Source organism: Solanum stenotomum, chromosome 1, assembly GCF_019186545.1.
Source record: "Solanum stenotomum isolate F172 chromosome 1, ASM1918654v1, whole genome shotgun sequence".
Taxonomy (NCBI): domain Eukaryota; kingdom Viridiplantae; phylum Streptophyta; class Magnoliopsida; order Solanales; family Solanaceae; genus Solanum; species Solanum stenotomum.
In genome coordinates this window covers 21122523-21145279 of record NC_064282.1, presented here as the reverse complement: position 1 = coordinate 21145279, position 22757 = coordinate 21122523, and the positions used below count along the sequence as shown (strand labels likewise).

Here is a 22757-nt window from a genome sequence, read left to right as displayed (position 1 = left end):
CTACTTTGCCAAAAAAATTATTCCTTTCACTCTATTTCTGTTTCATAGAATATTTTTCTAGAACTATTGAACAGCTTCTTCATCAAATCATTCTTTTCTTGTAGAATGCACCTTCATATACTACACTAAAAACAACAAATACAAAGTTGTTTACTTCATTCCTTCAACTACTACTCTGAAACTATATTTGTTAAATATTAGAATCTGGTTGCTTGAGACTTGAGTCTTGAGATATCTTGAAAAGAGTTATTTCTTGGTGGCAAAAACAAGAACAAAAAGGGAGGGCGATATGAAGCTAATAGTAGAAGTAATAGATGCTTATGATCTTATGCCAAAAGATGGTGAAGGATCAGTAAGTGCATTTGTAGAAGTTGATTTTGAAAACCAACTTAGCAAAACTAGAACTGTCCCAAAAAATCTCAACCCCATTTGGAACCATAAACTAATTTTCCATCTTGACGATATCAAAAATCATCGATACAAATACATTGATGTTTCTGTGTATCATGAGAGAAGGCCTATACCAGGGAGAAACTTTCTTGGAAGGGTGAGAATTCCTTGCTCAAATATAGTCAAGAAAGGGGAAGAAGTTTATCAAAGATTCCAACTTGAAAAGAAATGGTTTTCCTCATTTGTTAAAGGAGAGATTGGCCTCAAAATATATATTTCATCACCATCTGATCCAAATTTATATCCTAAAAAAATTTCTATCCAGCCAACCCCAAAATCTTCTAGTCCTTCAAATATCCCGTCCATCGAAAATCCAGAACATTTAGATAATCCACCACCTTCACTTCCTGCCTCTGAAGTTTCTAGTCTTGATACTCCTAAAGCTAGTAACAGTTCAGAAGTACAGAAGACTGAAAACACTGCAATTTCTGCTGCTGATCAGTCTTCAAGCTTTGCTGTAATAGAAAAAACTGGTCATCTTACTCCAAGTGAGCAGGCCACAGAATCAGTTGAGCACATTGAAGAAACATCTCAATTTGTATTCAAGCATCAAGCTATGCAGCAACCAGTCATATCAATAAGGAAGAGACCAGGTTTCCAACCGACAATGCAGCATCAAGTAGACCACCCCCGAGCTATTCCTAGCCACCCAGGTGTCCAACTGCCAATGCAGCATCAAGTAGACCACCCCCGAGCTATTCATGGCCAGCCAGGTGTCCAACCGCCAATGCAGTATCAAGTAGACCAACCCCAAACTATGCATAACCACCCTAAAGATGACTATGAGCTGAAGGACACGAATCCTCAGCTTGGTGAGCAATGGCCACGTGGTGGAGGTTACGGAGGAAGAGGGTGGATGAACAGTGATAGACATGCAAGCACATATGACCTTGTGGAGCAGATGTTTTATCTTTATGTTCGAGTGGTTAAGTCCAAAGATCTTCAACCAAGTGTCCTCACTGGTAGCTGTGACCCATATGTGGAGGTGAAGATGGGGAATTACAAAGGACGGACAAAGCATTTTGATAAGAAAATGAATCCGGAGTGGAACCAGGTATTTGCTTTCTCTAAAGATCGAATTCAGTCTTCAGTTCTTGAAGTTTATGTGAAGGATAAAGATATGATGGGAAGAGATGATAATTTTGGAAGGGTGGTTTTTGACTTGAATGAGGTCCCAACAAGAGTTCCTCCTGATAGTCCCCTGGCTCCTCAATGGTACAGACTGGAGGATCGACGAGGAGAAAGGAAAGTAACAGGGGAGATCATGCTTGCTGTTTGGATGGGAACACAAGCAGATGAAGCATTTTCAGATGCCTGGCATGCAGATGCTGCCTTTGTTCATGGAGAGGGGGTAATGAGCGTCAGGTCCAAAGTTTATGTCTCTCCAAAACTTTGGTACCTGAGAGTAAATGTTATTGAAGCTCAAGACATCATCCCGAATGACCAGAGCCGTCTCCCTGAAGTTTTTGTGAAAGCCCAGGTGGGAAATCAGGTGCTCAAAACCGATATATGCCCTGCTCGAACAGCAAATCCAATGTGGAATGAGGATTTGGTTTTTGTAGCTGCTGAGCCTTTTGAGGAGCAGCTAGTCCTCAGCATTGAGGACCGTGTTCACCCGATGAAAGATGAGATTCTTGGAAAGATAAGTTTCCCACTCAACACATTCGAGAAGAGGCTTGACCACCGACCTGTCCATTCTCGCTGGTTCAACCTTGAGAAGTTTGGTTTTGGTTCCTTGGAAGTTGACAGGAGGAAAGAGCTCAAGTTTTCAAGCAGAGTTCACCTCAGAGTATGCCTTGAAGGGGGATATCACGTGCTGGATGAATCAACCATGTACATAAGTGATCAAAGGCCAACAGCGCGACAGCTGTGGAAACCACCAGTGGGAATATTGGAAGTTGGCATATTAGGTGCAGAAGGGCTTCTTCCAATGAAGATGAAGGACAGCAGAGGAAGCACAGATGCCTATTGTGTGGCTAAATATGGTCAGAAATGGGTAAGGACAAGAACCATTCTTGACACTTTCAGCCCCAAATGGAATGAGCAATACACTTGGGAAGTTTATGATCCTTCCACAGTTATCACATTGGGTGTCTTTGATAACTGTCACTTGGGAGTTGAGAAGCAAGGGACTGGAGCAGCACGAGACTCACGAATAGGGAAGGTACGTATAAGATTATCAACGTTAGAATCTCATCGAATTTACACTCATTCTTATCCCCTTCTTGTTCTGCACCCATCAGGGGTTAAGAAAATGGGGGAACTTCAATTGGCAGTAAGATTCACAAGCCTCTCTTTAGCCAACATGATACATACTTATGGCCACCCTTTGCTTCCCAAAATGCACTACCTTCATCCCTTTACTGTCAACCAAGTAGACAACTTGAGATACCAAGCTATGAGCATTGTTGCTGTTAGACTTGCTAGAGCTGAACCACCACTCAGGAAAGAAGTTGTAGAGTACATGCTAGATGTGGATTCCCACATGTGGAGTATGAGAAGAAGCAAGGCTAATTTCTTTAGGATCATGTCACTTCTTTCAGGCTTAATCTCTGTTAATCGATGGTTTGGTGATATATGTAACTGGAAAAATCCAGTCACCTCAGTCTTGGTTCACATCCTCTTCCTGATACTGATCTGGTATCCGGAGTTGATTCTTCCAACTCTGTTTCTCTATATGTTCCTCATTGGACTGTGGAACTATCGGTTCCGGCCAAGGCACCCTCCTCACATGGACACTAAGCTTTCATGGGCAGAAACAGCTCACCCTGATGAGCTTGATGAAGAATTCGACACGTTTCCAACGTCTAGACCCCACGACATTGTTCGAATGAGGTACGATAGGCTGAGAAGTGTGGCTGGGAGGATTCAGACCGTGGTCGGTGACATAGCAACACAAGGAGAGAGGCTGCAGGGGGTGCTAAGCTGGAGAGATCCAAGAGCAACAAGCTTGTTTATCATGTTCAGTCTTTTTGCTGCAGTTATGCTTTATGTGACTCCCTTCAGAGTGGTGGCTTTAGTTGCTGGGTTATATATGTTGAGGCATCCCAGGTTCAGAAGCAAGATGCCTCCTGTTCCCAGCAACTTCTTCAAGAGATTACCAGCCAGAACAGATAGCATGCTGTGATGCAAGAGGCTCAAAGTCCAGCTCTACTTTTATTTTTCCAGTCTGTATTTCAATATAATCATCTTCATGGTTAATCCTTCTTATAAGTTGCAGTTTTATGTAAAATTCCAAGACAATATATGAATTTACTTTTGATTTAGCTTTTGGTCACTACATCAGGTTAGAAGATAGCCTTTAATTTAAATACATTACAAGTTACTGTATGGCCAAAATAATTTTATCTCATGAAAGTGAATTAGAAGTATACTGGGATGAACAAAACATTGGCTTCAATAGAGCCTCAGCCATGATACAATATAGCCCCCACAATGTACAAAAAGCTATAACAAATAAAGCAAAAAACACATAGTTCTATATTTTAGTCTACACTTCACATGGCCATCATCATAAGGAGGTGTTTGCACCTCTTGAGCCAGACAGCAAAACTGTAAAACTCGGGATTCTTACTGATGAGATATCTCTATATTTTGACCCCTCCTGCATTATGAGATGAAAAGCAGCGGGTCTTGTTTGCAGCACACTTTCTTTCTTGGTAGCCCACTAGGAAACTGGCCTTCCGATGTCTAAACCAAATCACTGTTGCCAGAATCCCATTATCTGATGCTGCAAACCCCTTTTTGGACATATTGCACATTGAGAAAGTACAGGTACAGATGAAATGGTAATCAAGCTCCCTGCTTGCTTCTAGGCATTAGAATATTCCAACTGCCAGAAATGTGTATCAAGCTCCAGCCTCATTACTTAGTTTGAGGGTCATCTTGATGTTCATGGCTGCCAGTTCAGCCGCTAAATATTTAAACACGTAAGGCATTGCAACAGTCTCCATTCCTTTACTTGAACGACAAGCAACACAAGTAACCTTTTTGGGTTCTCTAGCAGGTAGCTGTTTCAAAATCACTTGCACTGCTCGTTTTGGCGGCTGAATAACAGATGATGTTAGGACACTTCCACATTCAGAGCACACATCTGCAATGTGATGATCTGAGCTTGTATGGAGTCTATCATGCAGCAAATATGCTGCTCCATGAGCAAGGAGTGAATCTCGTTCCATTTCACCAAAGCGGACACCTCCACCACGCTTTCTCCCTTTGATAGGTTGCCGAGTGATATGGTCTACCTGTCCAGTAGAACGGACCTGTACAGCAATACAAGCCAAATTCAGTACCGAATTTAACCTGACAAGGAATAAGGATATATAAAGTAATACTTGGAAGTTCAATTATCGAACTGAATCTGTTTCCTTTTTGGGGGTGGGTGGGGTTAAATGGGAAAAAAGAGACCCAATAGCATGAAATCTGTCAACCCCAGAGTGCATAAGGATAAATAATGTAATAAATGAATTATTCAAGCAGGAAAGGAAAACTAGGTAGTGGAAGCATTTCTTGATCTTGGTTTCATTTGGAAGTCAATGATGAGCACGAACATCGCGTTCTTTTCTTGTTTTAGCTTCCAATTTTCAAACTTAACAGTTCACATCAGAGTCGAGCACAGGAGATGGTTATGTAAACAGCTATTCATCAAACAGAGTCAATGTTTGCTACACTAGATGAAAACAGAAATCAGCGTAAATGGGTCAAAGCGGGCAGGAAGAATAGACAGGATCATTCACTCTAATATCTAGGTGATACTAACCTGAAATTTATCAGAAACCATGTGTCGCAGACGCTGATAATAAACAGGTCCAATAAATATTAGACAAGTCAGTTCTGTCCCATATACTCCACTATATAGTACTTCCGTACCATGGTGATTGAAGCCACAAGTCGCTAACATGGAACCAAGGTCATCCACCAGTGAACTGGATTCCGATTCTGATTCCTTCATTGTGTTAGAGAACGGCGTTGCATCAACAAACTTCCCATGTAAAGCACCTCCCTGTTCGAAGATAGCATATATATAAGTTCTTGTGATCATCCATGTCAAGCTAGATGAACAATATATTCCATAAGAGAGAGATATCTTCAGCATATGAAGCCATCACCCAATAAACAAATATAAACTACCACAAAAACTACTTGAATATATTATTGTCTGGAAAGCTACAATCTCGTAACCAAAATACTTTTGCTTGAAATAATAACACCATACGGCAGAAGAGAAAACAGACCTTAGCAGCAATTGACTCCAACAGCATAGCAATCGTCATCCTTGAAGGGAAAGCATGAGGATTAATAATAAGATCTGGCCTCATTCCTGTAACTGCTGAGAAGGGCATATCAACATCAGGCCATAATTGAGAGCAAACACCCTTTTGCCCATGTCGGCTGCTAAATTTATCACCAATTACAGGATTCCTGGAGCGCCTAAAACGTATATTCGCCTGCCCAGAACAAATGAAAATAAGTTGATAAATTTGAAGCTTTTTGAAGTCATGACACCAGAAGTAAATTTTGTAGCGAAGAGAGGATTGTCCATTATGAACTACCAAAATTTCTGTTATTACACCGACAACAAAAAAAAAAAACTGATAGCAATAGTTGCAAAATTTGACAAGCACAATAAACCTACAAGTGCAGCATCAAAGGAATCATCCCATACTTTAGAAGACAGAAAAGACGGTAAATAGTACCAAAACCCCCTGAAGAACATGAATACCCAAGAAAACATCAAATTACCTTGATACAATGAAATAAAGAGAGATATTGACCAGGCAATAATACGAAGATCTTATAGCAAACAACAGAGACTTCACTGAGGAGTCATCTATGCTAAATAAAAGTTGACATTGAGTTCAAGAGAAATAGAAAGCAAAAGATGAAAGAATTACCCCAACTTATATATCCTAACAAAGAGGATAACAACAGCAAAGGGGATTAGAAACCCAGTAAAAGTAACAACAGAGTCAAATATATCTAGGAATTGCTCACCTTCTGCAGATGTGTTTTATTTTTCACATCGACAGCAACATAATCAACAACAACAGGCTCCGAACCCTTCAACTTCATACTAGTTGTCTGACTGGTTATTTCATTGTAAATGCTACAATATGGCTCATTGGGATTAATCCTCTGCAATCAAATGATCATGTTGGTTCAGGTGCAACTTGACTCACCAAAAAAATAGGGAAAAAATATCCTGTTACCTGTCCCACGTATGGAAGACCATCAGTATCAATCAGCTGATGAGACGACTTATCCAACTTGCTTCTTCTAAACAATCTCTGAGCACGATCAGATTTGGCGCTTTGCTCAGTCAAGTCAATGGTTTCTGTCTGCAAATCAGAAGATCATATATTGGTCAATAAAAGACATCCACATGAAAGATCAGAAAACTCCCTCCACAAAGAGTAGTAGGATAAGCAGTTTAGCAAGGGAGGGAATAATTATATAAGAATCCAAAAACCCAAAATAGGAAAAAGAACAGAGATAGATCTGGTTTTCATTCTCCGACCCTCCGACTAGAGAAGAGAAACAAAAAGACCATCAAGCATCAAAGTTCATGGTGCTGTGTGTGGTCTCAGAAAGAAGGTTTTGAATTGATGAGAATCATCCTTCTGAAAACTTGTCGTAGACAAATCATTGGTAATCAAAAACTTAAAACTCCATCAATGTCATATCAAAAGGAAAATTTCATAGTTCAGTAAGATGTATTTTGTATTTGTATTTCCGGGGGGTGGGGGTGGGGGTGGGGGGGGGGGTATAGGTTGAACAAAAAAGTTGTTTCTGTATCAAACCAAAGTCCAAAAAGATTTTTAAAATGTCAAATATTACCTGGTATATATGCCCATGACACATACCACGATCTACAGATGATTTATTTAAGACCATAGCGTCCTCCATGTCATATCTGCATAACATGAAGGTATGTATTTTATGTTTCCGCTGATAGAAAAAAAAACAAGGCACGGTACAGAACTCTTACCCTGAATAAGCCAAAACTGCCACAATTGCATTTGTTCCTAATGGATAGTCATCAACACAGTACTTCTCATAAGCTTTTGTGCGTACAATTGGGGTTTGAGGAGTCTGTAAAGATCCAATTTCCCAAAAAAAAAAAAAAAAGATCAGACAGGAGAAAATAATATCTCAAAAGCAAGAAAATTATCATCACAAGTTCTTAAGTCTGAACATTTACAGCTGTTACAAGGAAATGACATAAAAAAATGTGAACCAGTAGCATCTGAAACTAGATATACCCACAGGTAATCCAACAACAGCAAAAACAACACCATAAAGAATGTTTTATTGAATATGTTGAACATGCTCTGACTGATAGTCTCATAAAACTATCCTATTCGAAGATGATCCACCTTACCCACTGTCCCAAAGAATCTTTCAGCTGAATGCTTGCTTGCTACGCATTTTCACAAGATAAAAATAAATAATACCAAGATGCATAACACATTAAAAAAATCAGCTCACTGTAGCAAACATCCTTGGTCACTGAAACAGCAAGAACATGAGCATCAATTTCAAATATAACATAATCCATTCATGCTTTCATTATTTCTTCTATTCACTGTAAACTGCTGTATGGAAACAGTATGTTGCAATCCCTTTAACTAATCCCATACATCTCTTGCCTTTCTGCCTCAACATCCCTTCCACAAGAAAAACTACACAAAAGTGCTGGCCCAAGCACCGAATTCTCAATATAAATCAACAACGCACTTCAAAAACTCTTTTAAAATAGGATGCCATTGAACTCAACTTGGGGGCTGGCAACAACTAACTCATGAACGCATCGAATTGCAAATAATAACCAGGACAAACCTGAAGATGATATAACTTTTGATCAGCACGACAATTTAATGCTTGTGAGGAGAAACCCATTGTTTGTTTACCCATCTGCACAATAGATGAAACATGAGATACAATAATGTATTGAGCCTCAGCAGTCCATATAACATTATCCACAGATCATTTCAAATTTAACTCAATACCTGACACTGATACATATTACGTGGACTCTGATTATGATCAGACCAAGGTGTAAGATTGCCAACAACACTCAAAATATTAGTTGGATGAATTTCTCGATGTGTGGCAGGGAATAAGGCTTTCCTTCCTCCATCTCCACCATCCGGGCAGCTTATCTCCATATACACCTGCACATTACAAATACACAACCTAGCAATCATTATATTGGAGGTTCTCATTAGTAAAAAAGCTCATCAAGTCCATGTTTGTTGATAAAAGAAGATGAAAATTTATAAAAGGAAAAATCAAGAAATGCAGAACCCACCTGTTCAAAGGGTCCAACGAGTTCAAGATCATTACCCTCTTCAGCAGGTGCAGAGATGTTTCTTACAGGACGAACAAACCTAGAAGGAGATGTGAACAGATATAGGCCTGGATATGCTCCATTCATGCTCAAAGGGATGTATCCAACCTCCAAATCAACTGGAATCTACTGTGCAGTAGGTGCATAATAAGTCGCTAAGCAAAAGATCTTTGGCTAAAAGAAGTCGATCAGAAACAAACCGATGATGTTGATGACAATTTCAATCTCCGCAAGTGGGTAACAGCTTTTTCAATTAAATCCGATGGTATATAGCCCGCAATACGACCATCCAGTAGGACAGACAGCAATTCAGGAGGACCAGATTGCACAAGTTTTGGTGATGGTGGTGTCATTCCAATTGCAATCAGCACATTCAAAATGGACATCCGCATTTTGAAGAAGTCTTTAACATTGCCCTTTGAATCATAGTATGAGGTTATGCCTGGTGACAGAATGATTGTATTAAAGTGAAGGGAGCTAATATTGTACTGTGTATTATAAATGAAGTTAACAAAACTAATCAACGGCAATAGGATTAGGACTTACAACCATAAATATGATTGCATTTAGTGCAAAAATTCAATATTTGACTAATAAATAACAAAGACACAATGTGAACCACAACTAGAACAGGACCTCACATTTCCTGTGTGATATGAGTTGTTTAATCAGTGATGTGATTATGATGCAGGGAGTTAGAGATATGTGCAGCAAATAATAGGCTATTGGAGCAATGTATGTAGCAATATATAAACATTTGTGATATAAAGGTTAACTTCACCCCTGAAAGTACCAGTTTGTATGAACTCTTGCCAAAAAATGGTGACTGGATTTCACCTCTGGCAGAATCAATATGATGGGGAGAATTTATTGTGAACGCAGAACACAAGGAACACTGTCACTTCTCAAACTGGCCAAAGAATAAAAATGTTCCTTGGACAATAGGAGCAAAAGCGACATTCCATAACAGAAAAAGGCCAAGGAAAATAAGAGTAAAAACAAGATTACATCCACAAATTTAGGTTGGTGTATACAACTGATATTATAAAAAAAAAAAAAACTAACTTACGGCAAGATGCAGTCATATGATTAAGCAACCCACATGGCTCCCCATCAGGTGTGTGAACAGGACAAAGGAAACCCCAAGATCTGAAAAATGGTGGACCAGGAAAACATGAATGGAAACTCAAGTGATTTTTCATGAAAATAAAGCAATTGGCTCACAGATAAAAAGACAACATACTCAGGTAACAACTTCCGCACACTTGTAGTACGAAGACCAGCAAATGAGGCACCTCGATGAACCGCTCGAAAATGTGAAAGAAAACGGAGGAAATTTAACTTTTCTGCCTGGACAGTCATTCCAGCTCTCTAACCAAAAAACAACCAAGTCAAGATACTCATGAGTAGATGATTGCAAAGGTCTACTTTCCATAAAATAATGTAAATAAGTCTAATATCAGAGAAGCCAAAATTAACCTCCATTCTGTACGAGCTGTGCTATCTTCTGCAACAAGAATTATCTTTTTCATACAACTTTTTTCGTAACAACCATCATTAATTACGACAATTCACTTCCTCTAAAATGGGAAGAACCTGCTTAACTAGAGGTACTAGCAGAAGCAATTGAAAATGGAGTTAAATTTCTCTTACAGTTAATCAGATTATCCAACACAAAGCTGCTATCCATCTATCTATTTCATGTAGTCACTCACTTTTATACTCACTACCTCCACAAGGTATGTGTAAGTCTACGTACACTCTAACCTCCTCGAATCTAACTTGCGGGATTACAGTGGATATGTTCTTGTTGTACCCACCTTTACACTCTAACCTCCTCGAATCTAACTTGCGGGATTACAGTGGATATGTTCTTGTTGTACCCACCTTTACACTCCCCCACCCCCCACCCCATAAAAAAAAGAGAACCTACTCGATGTTTCACAAACACCTGCAAGTTGTTGCTTCTTATTCTATCCAACGCCAATAACCCTCGAGGAAAGAAGAGAATCCTATCAAACCCCTCTGTTGTCAATCATTTGAACTACAACATGAATAACAGATTCACAGAGAGGGCCTTCATCTCAGTCTAACTATGAGCTATGGACAAGAAATTGGGGTGCAGGGATTCCTCATGAATAGCTCCACGTGCAGAAGTTGCATTACGAACCGATATTGATTCATTGCCAAAAGTTTAGCCCTGAATCGCATATTCACAGTGAATCTGTTTGCACACTTGTACTATGTTATGGTACCCCTAATATAGCTCTGGTTATGGGGAGTTGTAGTGTGAAATCAAATGTTTTCTTCCTACGACCTATGGTGCTGGTTCGTTAAGAGAGAACCTGCAATCTCGAGTTTGAAGTACTCAAAGACTTAAATAATTTCTGCTTATATTTTCTCAGACACCAGGTAGTTTAAATACAATACTTATAAAATAACTACCCCTAGAAACTAGGACATGACATCCTAACTTAACTGGAATGAAAGACTGCACTTTTACAGGAAAATAACTGCTACTAAAGAGAAATTACTGCAGTAACTATTGGATAACTAAGGAGTGATAACATTACTCTCCTCCTTCAAATTGCGCTTGTCCTCAAGCGCTAAGTGCGGAAATTAGTATTTCCATCCTTTCCAACAAACTCTTCCTCATCGTCTATAAAGTCAATCCAGAATAATTTCTTGCATTGATGACCTCGGGTGAATGGTTCATCACAATTGAAACAAAGTCTCTTAAGTCGCCTTTCCTCCATTTCAGGTCTGGTTAGTTTCTTCACAAATCTGGCATGTTGTTGAGGTGAGAAATCTGTTGTCTTGGATTTGCAAGCATCTAACGATTGCGAATAAACTGATTGTCCCTTGAGTTCATAAAGCCGGGATAAACTCATCGTTGTAGCCAAATCTGGAGGATTATGCAACTCAACCTCAATTGCTATATAATCAGCAAGAGCAAGACCACTGATATAAAGTTCAATTTTTTGTGACTTTGTGAGTATACCAGCCCGCGAAATTAATTGCTCAATTTTTTCTTGGTAATCGGCCACGGACCCAATATGGCGCAACTTTGCCAATTCTCCTAACTTCTGACTTCTGATTGGTGGCCCAAAACGAAGGTTACAATAACGTTTGAACTCATCCCAAGACGGTTCAGGCAGATCTGTCTCTAGTTGAAGAAACCAAAGTTGTGCATTCCCCACTAAATGAAAAGAAGCAAGACTAACTTTTTCTTCATCTGGAGTCTGTTGGTGTCGAAAAAAGTGATCACATCTGTTCAGCCATCCCAAAGGGTCCCCTTGGCCAGTAAACCGTGGAAAATCCAACTTTGTATACCTAGGAATGAAGGAACTTCCTCCTACATCTGATTTTGACCCTTCTGCCTCTCCACTTTTACCCTTCCAGCCCCGAGTTTGACTAGTATGATCAATTGATTCAGAATCAACCTTCGAATTCGCTAGATCCTTTGTGAGTGCATCTAAGCGAGCATTTATTGCTTCCTGTCTCGCTATATTGGCTGCACGTTCTTCTTGAAATAAGTTCACCAATAATGCTAGTTGATGTTGAATTTGATCTCCCATAACATCTGGCTCTGATACCAAGTTGTTATGGTCCCCTGATATGGATCTGGTTACGGGGCGTTGTAGTGTGAAATCAAATGTTTTCTTCCTACGACCTATGGTGCTGGTTCGTTAAGAGAGAACCTGCAATCTCTTGAGTTTGAAGTACTCAAAGACTTGAATAAGTTTCTGCTTATATTTTCTCAGACACCAGGTAGTTTAAATACAATACTTATAAAATAACTACCCCTAGAAACTAGGACATGACTTCCTAACTTAACTGGAATGAAAGATTGCACTACTACAGGAAAATAACTGCACTATTACAGGAAAATAACTGCTACTAAAGAGAAATTATTGCAGTAACTATTGGATAACTAAGGAGTGATAACATACTAATTATTATTTTGGTGCAATTAGAATACAGTTCTTTTTAAGTGAAAAAAAACACTCAATAATAAACCCTGTTGATTTATCATGAAGGGAAAAGACAATTTTGCCACTGATATGAAAGATAAAACCCCTATTCTCACAAGCTGTTGGGTAAAGATTTACAAAGACACATAGAAAACCACTAGAAATCGAATATCTTTAAGCACACATTCTTCTTGCTCGCTATGATACTCCAATCTACCTTTCATTTTCATAACCGAGAAATCCCGGAGTGTTAATGGTGCACGGTCGAAACTCCGTGGATAATGAGCCCGCCCTCTACCCTTCTCCACTTAAATACAAGGATTTTGTTTGTGGCATGGTTCAAACTCATCGCCTAATCAACTGTGCTCTTGCCACTGACCAGAGTCCTGGAGGAAATGGTACTCCAATCTACTTGGTGCAGAGCTTCTTCAATAATGCACTTGAGTATTATTTTTTGTCAAGTATTTCCATCCAACACTGTATGTATGTTAACTTTGGGGGAGAAGAAGACAGAATTTTCAGACGTAATTCAATTGAATTTTTTTCCATTTCTGTCAGTTTAGTTTGGCTTTTTCCTGGTAATAGCAATTAGCTTTTCCCTCCTTGAGAACCTTCTTCCTATTATTAACTGTTTAATTTCTGTTAGTATTCTTGTATGTTGTCTTTTTTATTTAATTTGATAGGCCTACCCTCCTATATGACATCCTATGGTGGTTATCAGATGAAATAGAGAATGCTAATTTAGTTTTCCTTTCATAAGATAAAGAAGTTTGAAATTTGCCATACAAAGAACAAGAAAAAGACTGGAACAAAGATACATCTGTTGCAATGTAAATTTCCTAGTTACTGGGATTCACAGTTGTTTTTCAATAAAGAATTATTGGTGCTTGTCTGTTACCTTGTCAAAAAAAAAAAAAAAAAGAGTTAGTGGTGCTTCACATAAAAGCTGCACAACTAAATACCTGCTGCAAATCAAGACCTGATTGTGTAGCCAATCTCCCAGTCTTCAACATGCTCTCAATAGCCAAGCCAATCTGTTTGGGGGCATTTTTTTCAATAGCCTTCTTGACGTCTGTCACTGCAATATGCCATAAAAGCAGATGAAGTCTACTCAAAATTCTAACCAAGTTCTAGAATCCAATATGCCCGGATTTGATCTATGTAAAAACTGAGATGATTAAAAGAAAAAGAAAATGAAAGCCCAAATCTTCTGAACTTTAGTACGTCTATCAGCACCATTAAACTAACAGAAAAGCATGTAAACTTGGAGCTTCTTAGAGCCTGCTTGGATTGTCTTATTTTAACTTTTAAGCCAAAATAACTTTTAAACACTTTTGGAGTGTTCGGGTAAAATTAAAGAAGTGCTTATAAGCATTTGGTTTTAAGCTAAAATGATTAAAATAAGACAAGCCATAAGTTAAAATTTCTAACTTATGACTTCTGGCTTACTTGTGGCTTATAAGTCAAAAGCCAATCCAAACAGGCTCTTGGTAAATCTCTTATTCCCCCTGTGACTCTAACTAGCAAACAGATAAGACAAGCAAGATTTTTAACAGATTGTGAAACTAGGAGTCAACAAAAAAAAAAATAGGACAAAGGAAGATTTTCCTGAGAGATAAAATTAAAAAATGAAGAGGATAACTGAAAATCTCACTACCAGAAACGAATTGGTTTGGAACAGAACATTAATTACTTCTTACTAGTGTGACCACACCCAGTCAAATGTTGTGGGTGGCGCCCACACCATACAATGGTGTAGCATAGCCACGAACAGCTATCTATGAAAGTGGTACAAACTAAGATAGATGAAATAGGTTGATTGAACATACAGCTACTTAGCTCAAACTTCTTTTTTTCACCATCAGTTTCTTCCTGAAGTGACCGTTGTAATTTAAGCAGCCAATCTTGTAGCTTTTCCTGTAGATGTGTTAGAGAACGTCAAGACAAAACAGTGCAAAAACCAAGCAGATAGCAATCTCATATGGATAACACAGACCTTCTAATTCATTAATGGTGTGGAGCTATAAAGGCTGCTTGATAACAAAACTAGACATAAAAAATTGAATATATCAGGTGAGAAAGACATTAGACGTGTTTGATAACAGAATTAGAAGGTCGCTTAATATATTTTATTTTTTTTAAATCCAAGTAAAAGATTTCATTGACAATAACAAGGTCATATGGCAGTATACAAGAGGTACACCAAAAAGGAGAGATCTACAAAATGTGGTTCTCTCCCGAAGACACTCAATTCTCTATGCAAACAGGAACTATATGGGTGCACCAAAAGAAAATATCGGAGACTACTCCTCAATTAATCAAAGCTCATCTCTACCCCTTCAAAAGCTCACATACTTTCTCTTTCCAAATGATCTAAAATTAAAAAAAGCAAGAGGAGTAACATCCCAAGCTTTGTGCCTCTTCTCCTAGCTCCACTCTTCCATCTAAACATTAACTCCAACACGGATTTTGGCATAGTCCAAGAAACTCCAAACCAACTAAATATATCCCACCATAACCTCAAGGCTATTTTGCAGTGCAATAGCATATGATCCATGTCCTCACCTACCTCCTTACACAAGATACACCAGCTTTGGCAATCAGCCTTTCTCTCTTCCTAATATTCTTCGCCGTCAGTATCACCCCTCTATTCCACTTGAAGCACACCTTCCTCGACACCTTAGGTATCAAGACTGATTCATATGGGAAACTATCCTCTGCCCTAACCAGACGCTTCTCATAGAAGGACTGACAGAGAACACTTTGTTATTTCCCAACTTAAAGCATCGAGTCTGTCAATTGGTTGGCATTGTATGAGAAGTAAAGCAAGAAATCTCTAAATCTCGATCACTTCCCAATCCTGGAAATTGCTCATGAACCTCAGATCCCATAAAGTTTCATCCCCTCGTGTCCCCTAGCTTGCTGAACGGACAATTCCTATTGGCAAGAAGCTCTAGACAATACCAGGAACTCATCCTTGACCATTTTAGCCCCCAAAAACTAACTCTATTCTCAACCCCAACTTTCAAAACAATGTTTTCATTACAATGTTTTCATCCCTTCATTATATTCCTCCACACACCATAGCCGAAAGACATAGTAATCACATTGGTTCTCCATCCCCCTCCATTACTCTAAATTTGTACACCATCAACCCTCTCCATAAAGCTTCTCCCTCCACTCCAAATCTCCACACAATCATTTACCTAAATCTAAAACCTTCACGTTTTTAACCCCAAGCCCTCCACACTGTTTAGGAGTTGTCCCAGTTTCCCAATGAACAGGGTGGAATTTCTTTGCCCTGTCCATCGCATGCCAAAGAAAGCCTCTTTTCAACCTTTCCAACTTCCCTAATAACAATGGTAGGTGAATTGAATAGGGACATGCAATATGTAGGAATACTCGATAAAGAGGCCTTCCGTCTCTTGAAAAATATTGTATTCTTCTGTTTGAGGTAGCCTCTCTGTGATTCTGCACTTAATAAACACTTTCTTCCTCGCTTTACGAATTATAACATAAAATCAACTAGACTTAATCTGAAACTGGTCAACTACTACATGGTATATATCACAACTCATATAAATTATAAACTCAAATTCAAAAAACAACATATTGAAAGATTCAGGTGACAACTATTTTAGACTATTTTATAGATATATTTTAACATACACAATCAGATTAACATATTCATACTTAAATAACATTACTTTTTGAGCATATAAAAGTTAAAAGAACTTGAACAAGTTAAGACATTTCAAGTCATAAGCTTCTGCAACTGATTTCATAAATGTCCAGCGAATGAAACAATCAATTCTCATCCTCATGTTTTCCCGATAAAAGCGAATGAATAGTGGAAATAAAAGCACCAAGAAAGTGGAATGAAAGAAGAAGCAAAGTAAAAATCAAAGTAGAAACTGTGAAAGGATCAAAAAACTAATCAAGTGGAAATTTAAGAAGTTCATGAACTGTACCAATTTTCAGATCCCCTTCTTTATAAATAAGATACAAGAAGCATTAAAATTGAGACTCATGAACAGAATTTGGTATCTTCTTTCCTATCTTCAAACTAGACCATGATGTAATGCAGTCTTGTAAGTAGAGGCATGACCCAATATGTGCCAAACAGGAATAGAATATTCGCAATAAGTCTCTTGCTAATTAAGAATGCAATAGAAGATCCTTAAAGTACTCTGTTAATCAGGTAAAGATTACTAAGGAAGTGACGACTAACTGTATAGCTCCAAGGAGCTCAAAAGTTATAAGTACCCATCCATTTCTTTGATATTCCCATGTAACACCGAAGTGCAAACGGTTACTACAGAACCTAATACAGTCGAGAGTGGCCAATTGTCCTTAAAAACATCACCCATTCTTTTTTGCCTTGTGAAACCAAAAGAAAACATTCATTCATATCATGTACTGCAACCATAAGAAGTCACAGACAACTTTAGCACTTGGATGATGCCTAACACTCCACTTAAAAAACGTACTCAATACTGGACTGCGATGGGCTTGAATAGAGCATGATTGATACAGATGGTTCATAAAGCAATAGCCAACTAGGTGTAGTTGATTGATTGAATAATCACTTAACTCTCCAATTAATTGACAGGGATATAAGGTTCTTTTAGCACAAAGAAGAATGACAATACACATTTCTATGAGGCACTTACTATATAAGCATTACATTCAATGTCACATAACAATTATTCCTTAAAAAGGTAATTTTAAAGTTTGGACCTTCAGATATATGGTAATTAAGTGACCCGGCAGCAAAACTTCTTGATTTTGCAGAGAGTCTGGATTGTCTAGGACAGAAGTCTGATCTATCAGAGAGAAAAGCTTCTGCAACATAAAGCTAAATAAAGCAGGAGTATCAATATATCAATAGCCAAAACATACAACTGTAGATGGAAGAGTTGCCATAAAATCACAAGACAATTTGCCAGAGAAAAAAATACTAACATAAGTAGATTAAATTTATCATGATTGTTATCCAGATGGACAAATATGTAGTCTCTAAGCACAGCATCAGCAACCTGTCAAGTGAGAGAGAGGATGTGATGTAAGGGTATTATCTCTAGACAAAGATGTCTGTTCTGACTACTAGAACTAAATCATGTCAAGTACAACCAAGATAACACTTACAGTTTTGTAACTATCATTTTGCATTCCAATCACAACAGGTTGGAAATGCTCCCCTGAAAAGTGGAAGATTGATCATACGCAGTTGACAGTCATGTGATAAGATCACAGTTAACCATGATAGTAAATAAAAACAAGTACCAATATGTCGCAGGCACTGTGCTCGGGTGAAAAGAGATAGGGCCTGAACTTCATCCAGGATAATTTTTGCTCTTTCACCGACAAGCTGGGTGCCGACAGATCCCTTTACACGGTCACATTCCTCATTGTAGCAACATGTTAAATTGACATATATCTCGTGATCAGTGGTGTCAACAAGGGCCTGGGGACAGATAAAATGCAGTAAGAAATCTAGCAGAATGAACAAGCATAGCTGGATCAAATTACTATGCAAACCTAATGCGGATTTCAAAGGAAAAACTTGTGTTAAAACTACATGCGATGCAGCAAGATCAACCTTGGGGACAGATAAATGCACTAAGAAATCTTTTATTACTGTTTTTCTTATCCTCAATCTATATATAATTACTTCTCTTTACCCGAGAATACTCTGGTTCGGCAAACCTGATTTATTCCCATCTCAAAAGGAACACGCTTCCAAGACTATGCATGATGCTTTATATCCACAGAACCACAAATGCACATAGGAGAGCTAACACAATAGACAGGCTGAAAGTGGGGGAGGTGATAAAGTAGGATCCAGAAGAGATCAAAAAGGAAATAGTGGCCTTTCTGAGAACCTTTATGCGGAAACAGAGGTGCGGAGACCCCAAACAAAGTTAGGATATCATCACCTGGGACCTGGTTGAAGCAATTCAGAACTTCCATGAAGATACTTTGGAAAGTGTCTGAATGCAACCTTTGTAGCTTTGATCCAAAAGAAGGTGGGTGCTGAGGAATTAAAAGACTCCAACCCATTAGCCATATTGAGGGTGTACAGGATCATTGCAAAGCTTCTAGCAGAAAACTCAAGATGGTGATACATAGGCCTAGTGGATAGACAGCAGATGGCATTTATTAAGGGAAGGCAGAAAATGGATGTTGTTTTGATAGCCAATTAATGCATAGAGGCCAAACAGAGGAGCTAGAAGCGAGGAATTGCATGCAAGTTGGATATACAGAAAGCTTATGACTTTCTTACCCAGATTCCGGAAAGAACGGGTTTTGGGGATAGATGGATGAAGCACTGTATTGGCACTGTTAAGTTCTCTATACTTGTCAATAGAGAACCTATTGGATTCTTCTCTTCTCAGAGAGGCCTGAGGCAACGGGACCCTCTCTCCCCCTTTTATTCATCTTAGCAAAGGAAGGGATGAGCAACCTAATTAATACAGCAAGGGGGAAGGGGTGGATCAAAGGGTTCCAAGCAGGAGAATTATGTAATATGGAGATAACTCATCTACAATATGAAGATGATACATTGGTGTTCTGTGAAGCATAGGCAGAACAAACCCCGATACTGAGGATTATTTTTGTCATTTTTGAAGCCGTCTCTGATCTCCACATAAAGTGGGGGAAAAGCCTCATCTATCTCGTCAACAATGTGCTTGTTAGAAAGCTTGGCCAGCAAACTAGGTGGAAAGGTTGGGGAGCTTCCAGCTACTTATCTAGGCATGCCTTTGGGAGCTAAAAGCAAACCCAAAGGCATAGGTCCTGGAGAAATGTGAAAACAGAATCACCAACTGGCAGAGCCTTGTTTGTATTTCCTATGCCAGCCAGTTTATCTCGAACATGATCACCAGAATGTCAGATCATACTCGGCAAATTGCCATGAACAAAAATTCAACATTACTAGATACTTCTCCATTACTTGAAAGGATAGTTATAAATGTAATGCTTAGCTTTTTAATGTAAAATTTGATTGCAAGTTTCACATATTGCAATAAATCAAAACATTTTAGTCTCTCGAAGACAAATCTAACAAGACTAGAGAATGCCAGTTTACCTTTAATATGATACCAACAGGGAGCAAGTATTCCCTTCCTTGTATCCTGCAAGCAGATAGCAAGAAGCATGTCTCAGACATCATACAAGAAGACAGTTCAATCATGCTAAGTTTTAGTTCCTCACCAGAATCCAAGTCTTGCACTTCCATTGTTTAGATAATACAATTTAAGTGAGACTGCAGATTGATCTTCCCTTACACATCTGAAGTCCAAATAGATGGATTAGTATTGCCCCAAAACACATGTGAGCCCCACAAATAAAGAACTGAAGCAGTATCATATAATAGATGGGAAAAACATTTTGACATTTATTGCATCCTAATTTATTTTTGCTGACTAAATAAGCCAAAGGTTCTTCTTGTATAGCAGATAGCAAAGAAGTATCAGAAAGCATCAACCTTATCCAAAACTCTCTCCTCCCTTGAGTCAGAAAAATCAATATGGTCAATCAGGCAACCTCAAATCAGCTTTAGTAATTTTCACTGATATATAAACGATTTAAAGTGTACTGATTGTTTATTGGTAAAATATACAACTCCTAGACGAACTTTTCCTTGGATCACAATAAATGTAAAACATTGTTTTGTACTTTTTTGTCCTTTAGATGAATTATTTTAGGCAGTCTCAAGATCAAAACAATTGCTGTAGATGTAATCTTTAAGTAGTTACCATTGGAACCCTATCAGAAGAGGAAAGATTAGCAATTCAACCAACCCTATCAGCATGACGGAATAGGATCTCACCTCTTCATTCTCCCACCCCTTCCTTCAGCCTTCACAGTTATTTTACTTGATGTTTTAAAAAGCTAGAAAGTGTTATCTGTTTTCAGATGTCTTACTGGCGTTAATCATAGCACATTGCTTGCTGTCTTTTTTATGATATTTGTCAGCACGAGGATCTCTAAAAAAAATTCTAGTACACAATGTTCTTGAGAATACCCTTATTCAGAGACGATATTTATTTCGGCAGACTACAAAGACACAGTCTTCAGGAACTATCACAAGCAAGATAGCATCTCTTCATAAACAAGCACCAAAGCAGAACCAAACGCAACTTGCTACATGAACAATTCATCAAGTAAGAGTGTGGAGAAAGAACCTTATAACAACAGCTTTATCAGAATATCCTTCTCGCCTATCACGAAATGAATTCCGTGCCATACTCGTTGGCTATAATAAAATGTTAAATGAAACCAATGCATCACATGAAAAGAATATCCCAGTGGAGTAAAACATAATGTAGAGAAACCAGTGTAAATGATAGAAGTGTCAAAACTTTGTCATAGACGGAGAACAAATAAGCAAGGAAGACTCACATAGTTTCGCTTTGGCAAAATTATAAGACGAATAACTCTCTCAAGCCCTTTAAGAATGAAATATCTGTGAACACACCCAACAAATATTTCTGAGTTACAAAAATATGACAGATTCTTCACAAGTTCTATAATTCCTAATGGAAAAAGGCAGGACACCCAAAACTAGCAGAGAAAAGGAGCTGAATAGAGTTGGGATAAAGAGATTGATCATTAGAATTCCAGCTCTCACCCGCCCATTTCTGATGGCTCTTCCTTGTAAGCAATTAACTTTCTGGAGTCATCAGCACCTCTCAAGTGACATAGCTTTGACTAAAAGAAGAAAAATGAACAAATAAAGGTCATACAAGCATTAACAATAGTACTGTCATTAAAAAGGAAAAAAAGGAGGCGACACATTTTGTATTGGTGGTTCTACGATTAAGAGCTTACTTTTTAAACATCTGTGACTTATAGATGTTGGCTTAAAACACATGTAATGATCAGAATCACTTTTAAGGGGTGCATCATGGGATTTTTTTTTTGTAACTATCCCATCATGTCTATTTTCTTTTTCTCAACTTGCAACATTTTCAGCAAAAAATAGCTGAAACTTAGGGAAATATAAAACTCACCTTCAACATGATAGGGAACTGTCCAAAATTAAATTTCTCCCGGATTACAGCTCCATCACCATACTGGAAACAGATATCCACCAAAAACTTTCCTGTATATGAAAGTTTAGCTTGTCTACACTGTTTCACACACGCAATAGACCATAGATTAGCTGCAGGTCTGTATATCCACTAACAGAACTACACATGAACATAAATTTGTACCTCAAAAGGATATAAAGCATCATGCATGGTCTTGGAAGCGCGTTCTTTTTGAGGTGGAAATAATTCAGGTTTGCCGAACCAGAGTATTCTCAGGTTAAGAAAAATTATTAAATAGATGATGGAACTTAATATTGAAGATAATACAAAAAAAAACACTTAATAAGAGAAGCATCCACAGCATTCCTATACTAATTAAAAACACAGCCAAGGCAACCTCAAACGTGTGCAATGATGACGTTCCACAAACAGAGTAAAAATCAACTCATAGCAGCAACAAAATAGTCAGAAATTCAATAAATATGCATACCTAAAAATCGAATCTTTAATGAAGAATTGAATTTTCAGTTTTATTCAGGAAAGATAAAAAGGAATTAGCAACGGATTAACACAAGCAAGAATAAAACCCCAAGAAAAGGATATTTCTTAGCTTGAGGGAGGAAAAGGAATCAACAATTTCAATAGGCTTGATATTCAAGAGCATGGTTTCAAGTCCATTATCGACCATATAATCAAAAGATTCAATATGATGACTGAATAGCTCTTTCAAAGCTGAGTAATCTTTCTCTGCCACCAAATGAGGCCGTGACATTGCCTTTGTTCCTTCGGTTTTTGGCTTTTCTTCTTCCATCTTCTTGCTGCTGTGTATGAAACAATTACTGAGACAGCTAGGGTTTAGGGTTTAAGAAAAAAAATACACAAGACAAGAGTTTTAGAAACGACTCGCCTTTTATAAGCAAATTAATAAATGGCTGCCACGTACTA

The 22757-nt window shown here is 38.2% G+C and overlaps 2 protein-coding genes across 3 annotated transcripts; one reads left to right on the top strand and one right to left on the bottom strand.

The window, feature by feature from the left end:
• The first annotated feature begins 185 nt into the window (after positions 1-185).
• Positions 186-3706, top strand: LOC125862460 (FT-interacting protein 1-like). 2 transcript variants are annotated; one of them, XM_049542542.1, is made up of 2 exons: positions 186-2614; positions 2694-2957. In XM_049542542.1, exons 1-2 carry the CDS (start codon positions 290-292, stop codon positions 2727-2729), a joined length of 2361 nt encoding a protein of 786 aa, XP_049398499.1. In that variant the 5' UTR covers positions 186-289; the 3' UTR covers positions 2730-2957. The 2 variants fall into 2 exon arrangements, with proteins under 2 accessions (XP_049398499.1, XP_049398490.1); XM_049542533.1 differs by having other exon boundaries at positions 186-3706.
• LOC125862450 (DNA-directed RNA polymerase I subunit 2) lies at positions 3696-22646 on the bottom strand. The gene is made up of 27 exons (XM_049542522.1): positions 22416-22646; positions 21996-22078; positions 21792-21911; positions 21410-21489; positions 21181-21244; positions 20964-21034; positions 19990-20067; positions 19865-19910; positions 18061-18241; positions 17923-17975; positions 17740-17813; positions 17515-17632; positions 14604-14691; positions 13737-13852; positions 10044-10171; positions 9870-9949; positions 9001-9242; positions 8762-8926; positions 8460-8624; positions 8290-8364; positions 7439-7542; positions 7288-7363; positions 6660-6788; positions 6445-6585; positions 5685-5897; positions 5210-5452; positions 3696-4712 (listed from the first exon to the last, which is right to left on the bottom strand). Exons 1-27 carry the CDS (start codon positions 22621-22623, stop codon positions 4299-4301), a joined length of 3555 nt encoding a protein of 1184 aa, XP_049398479.1. The 5' UTR covers positions 22624-22646; the 3' UTR covers positions 3696-4298.
• Between the last annotated feature and the right edge of the window lie 111 nt (positions 22647-22757).

Coding starts and splice junctions, on each gene's coding strand:
- LOC125862460 (XM_049542533.1), top strand. CDS start 290: ATGAAGCTAATAGTAGAAGTAATAGATGCTTATGATCTTATGCCAAAA.
- LOC125862450 (XM_049542522.1), bottom strand. CDS start 22,623: ATGGAAGAAGAAAAGCCAAAAACCGAAGGAACAAAGGCAATGTCACGG. Junction 13,853..14,603: donor GAAGTTTGAGCTAAGTAGCT/GTATGTTCAATC, acceptor GGCATATTGCAG/TGACAGACGTCAAGAAGGCT. Junction 5,898..6,444: donor ATAAAACACATCTGCAGAAG/GTGAGCAATTCC, acceptor TGTTCTGGGCAG/GCGAATATACGTTTTAGGCG.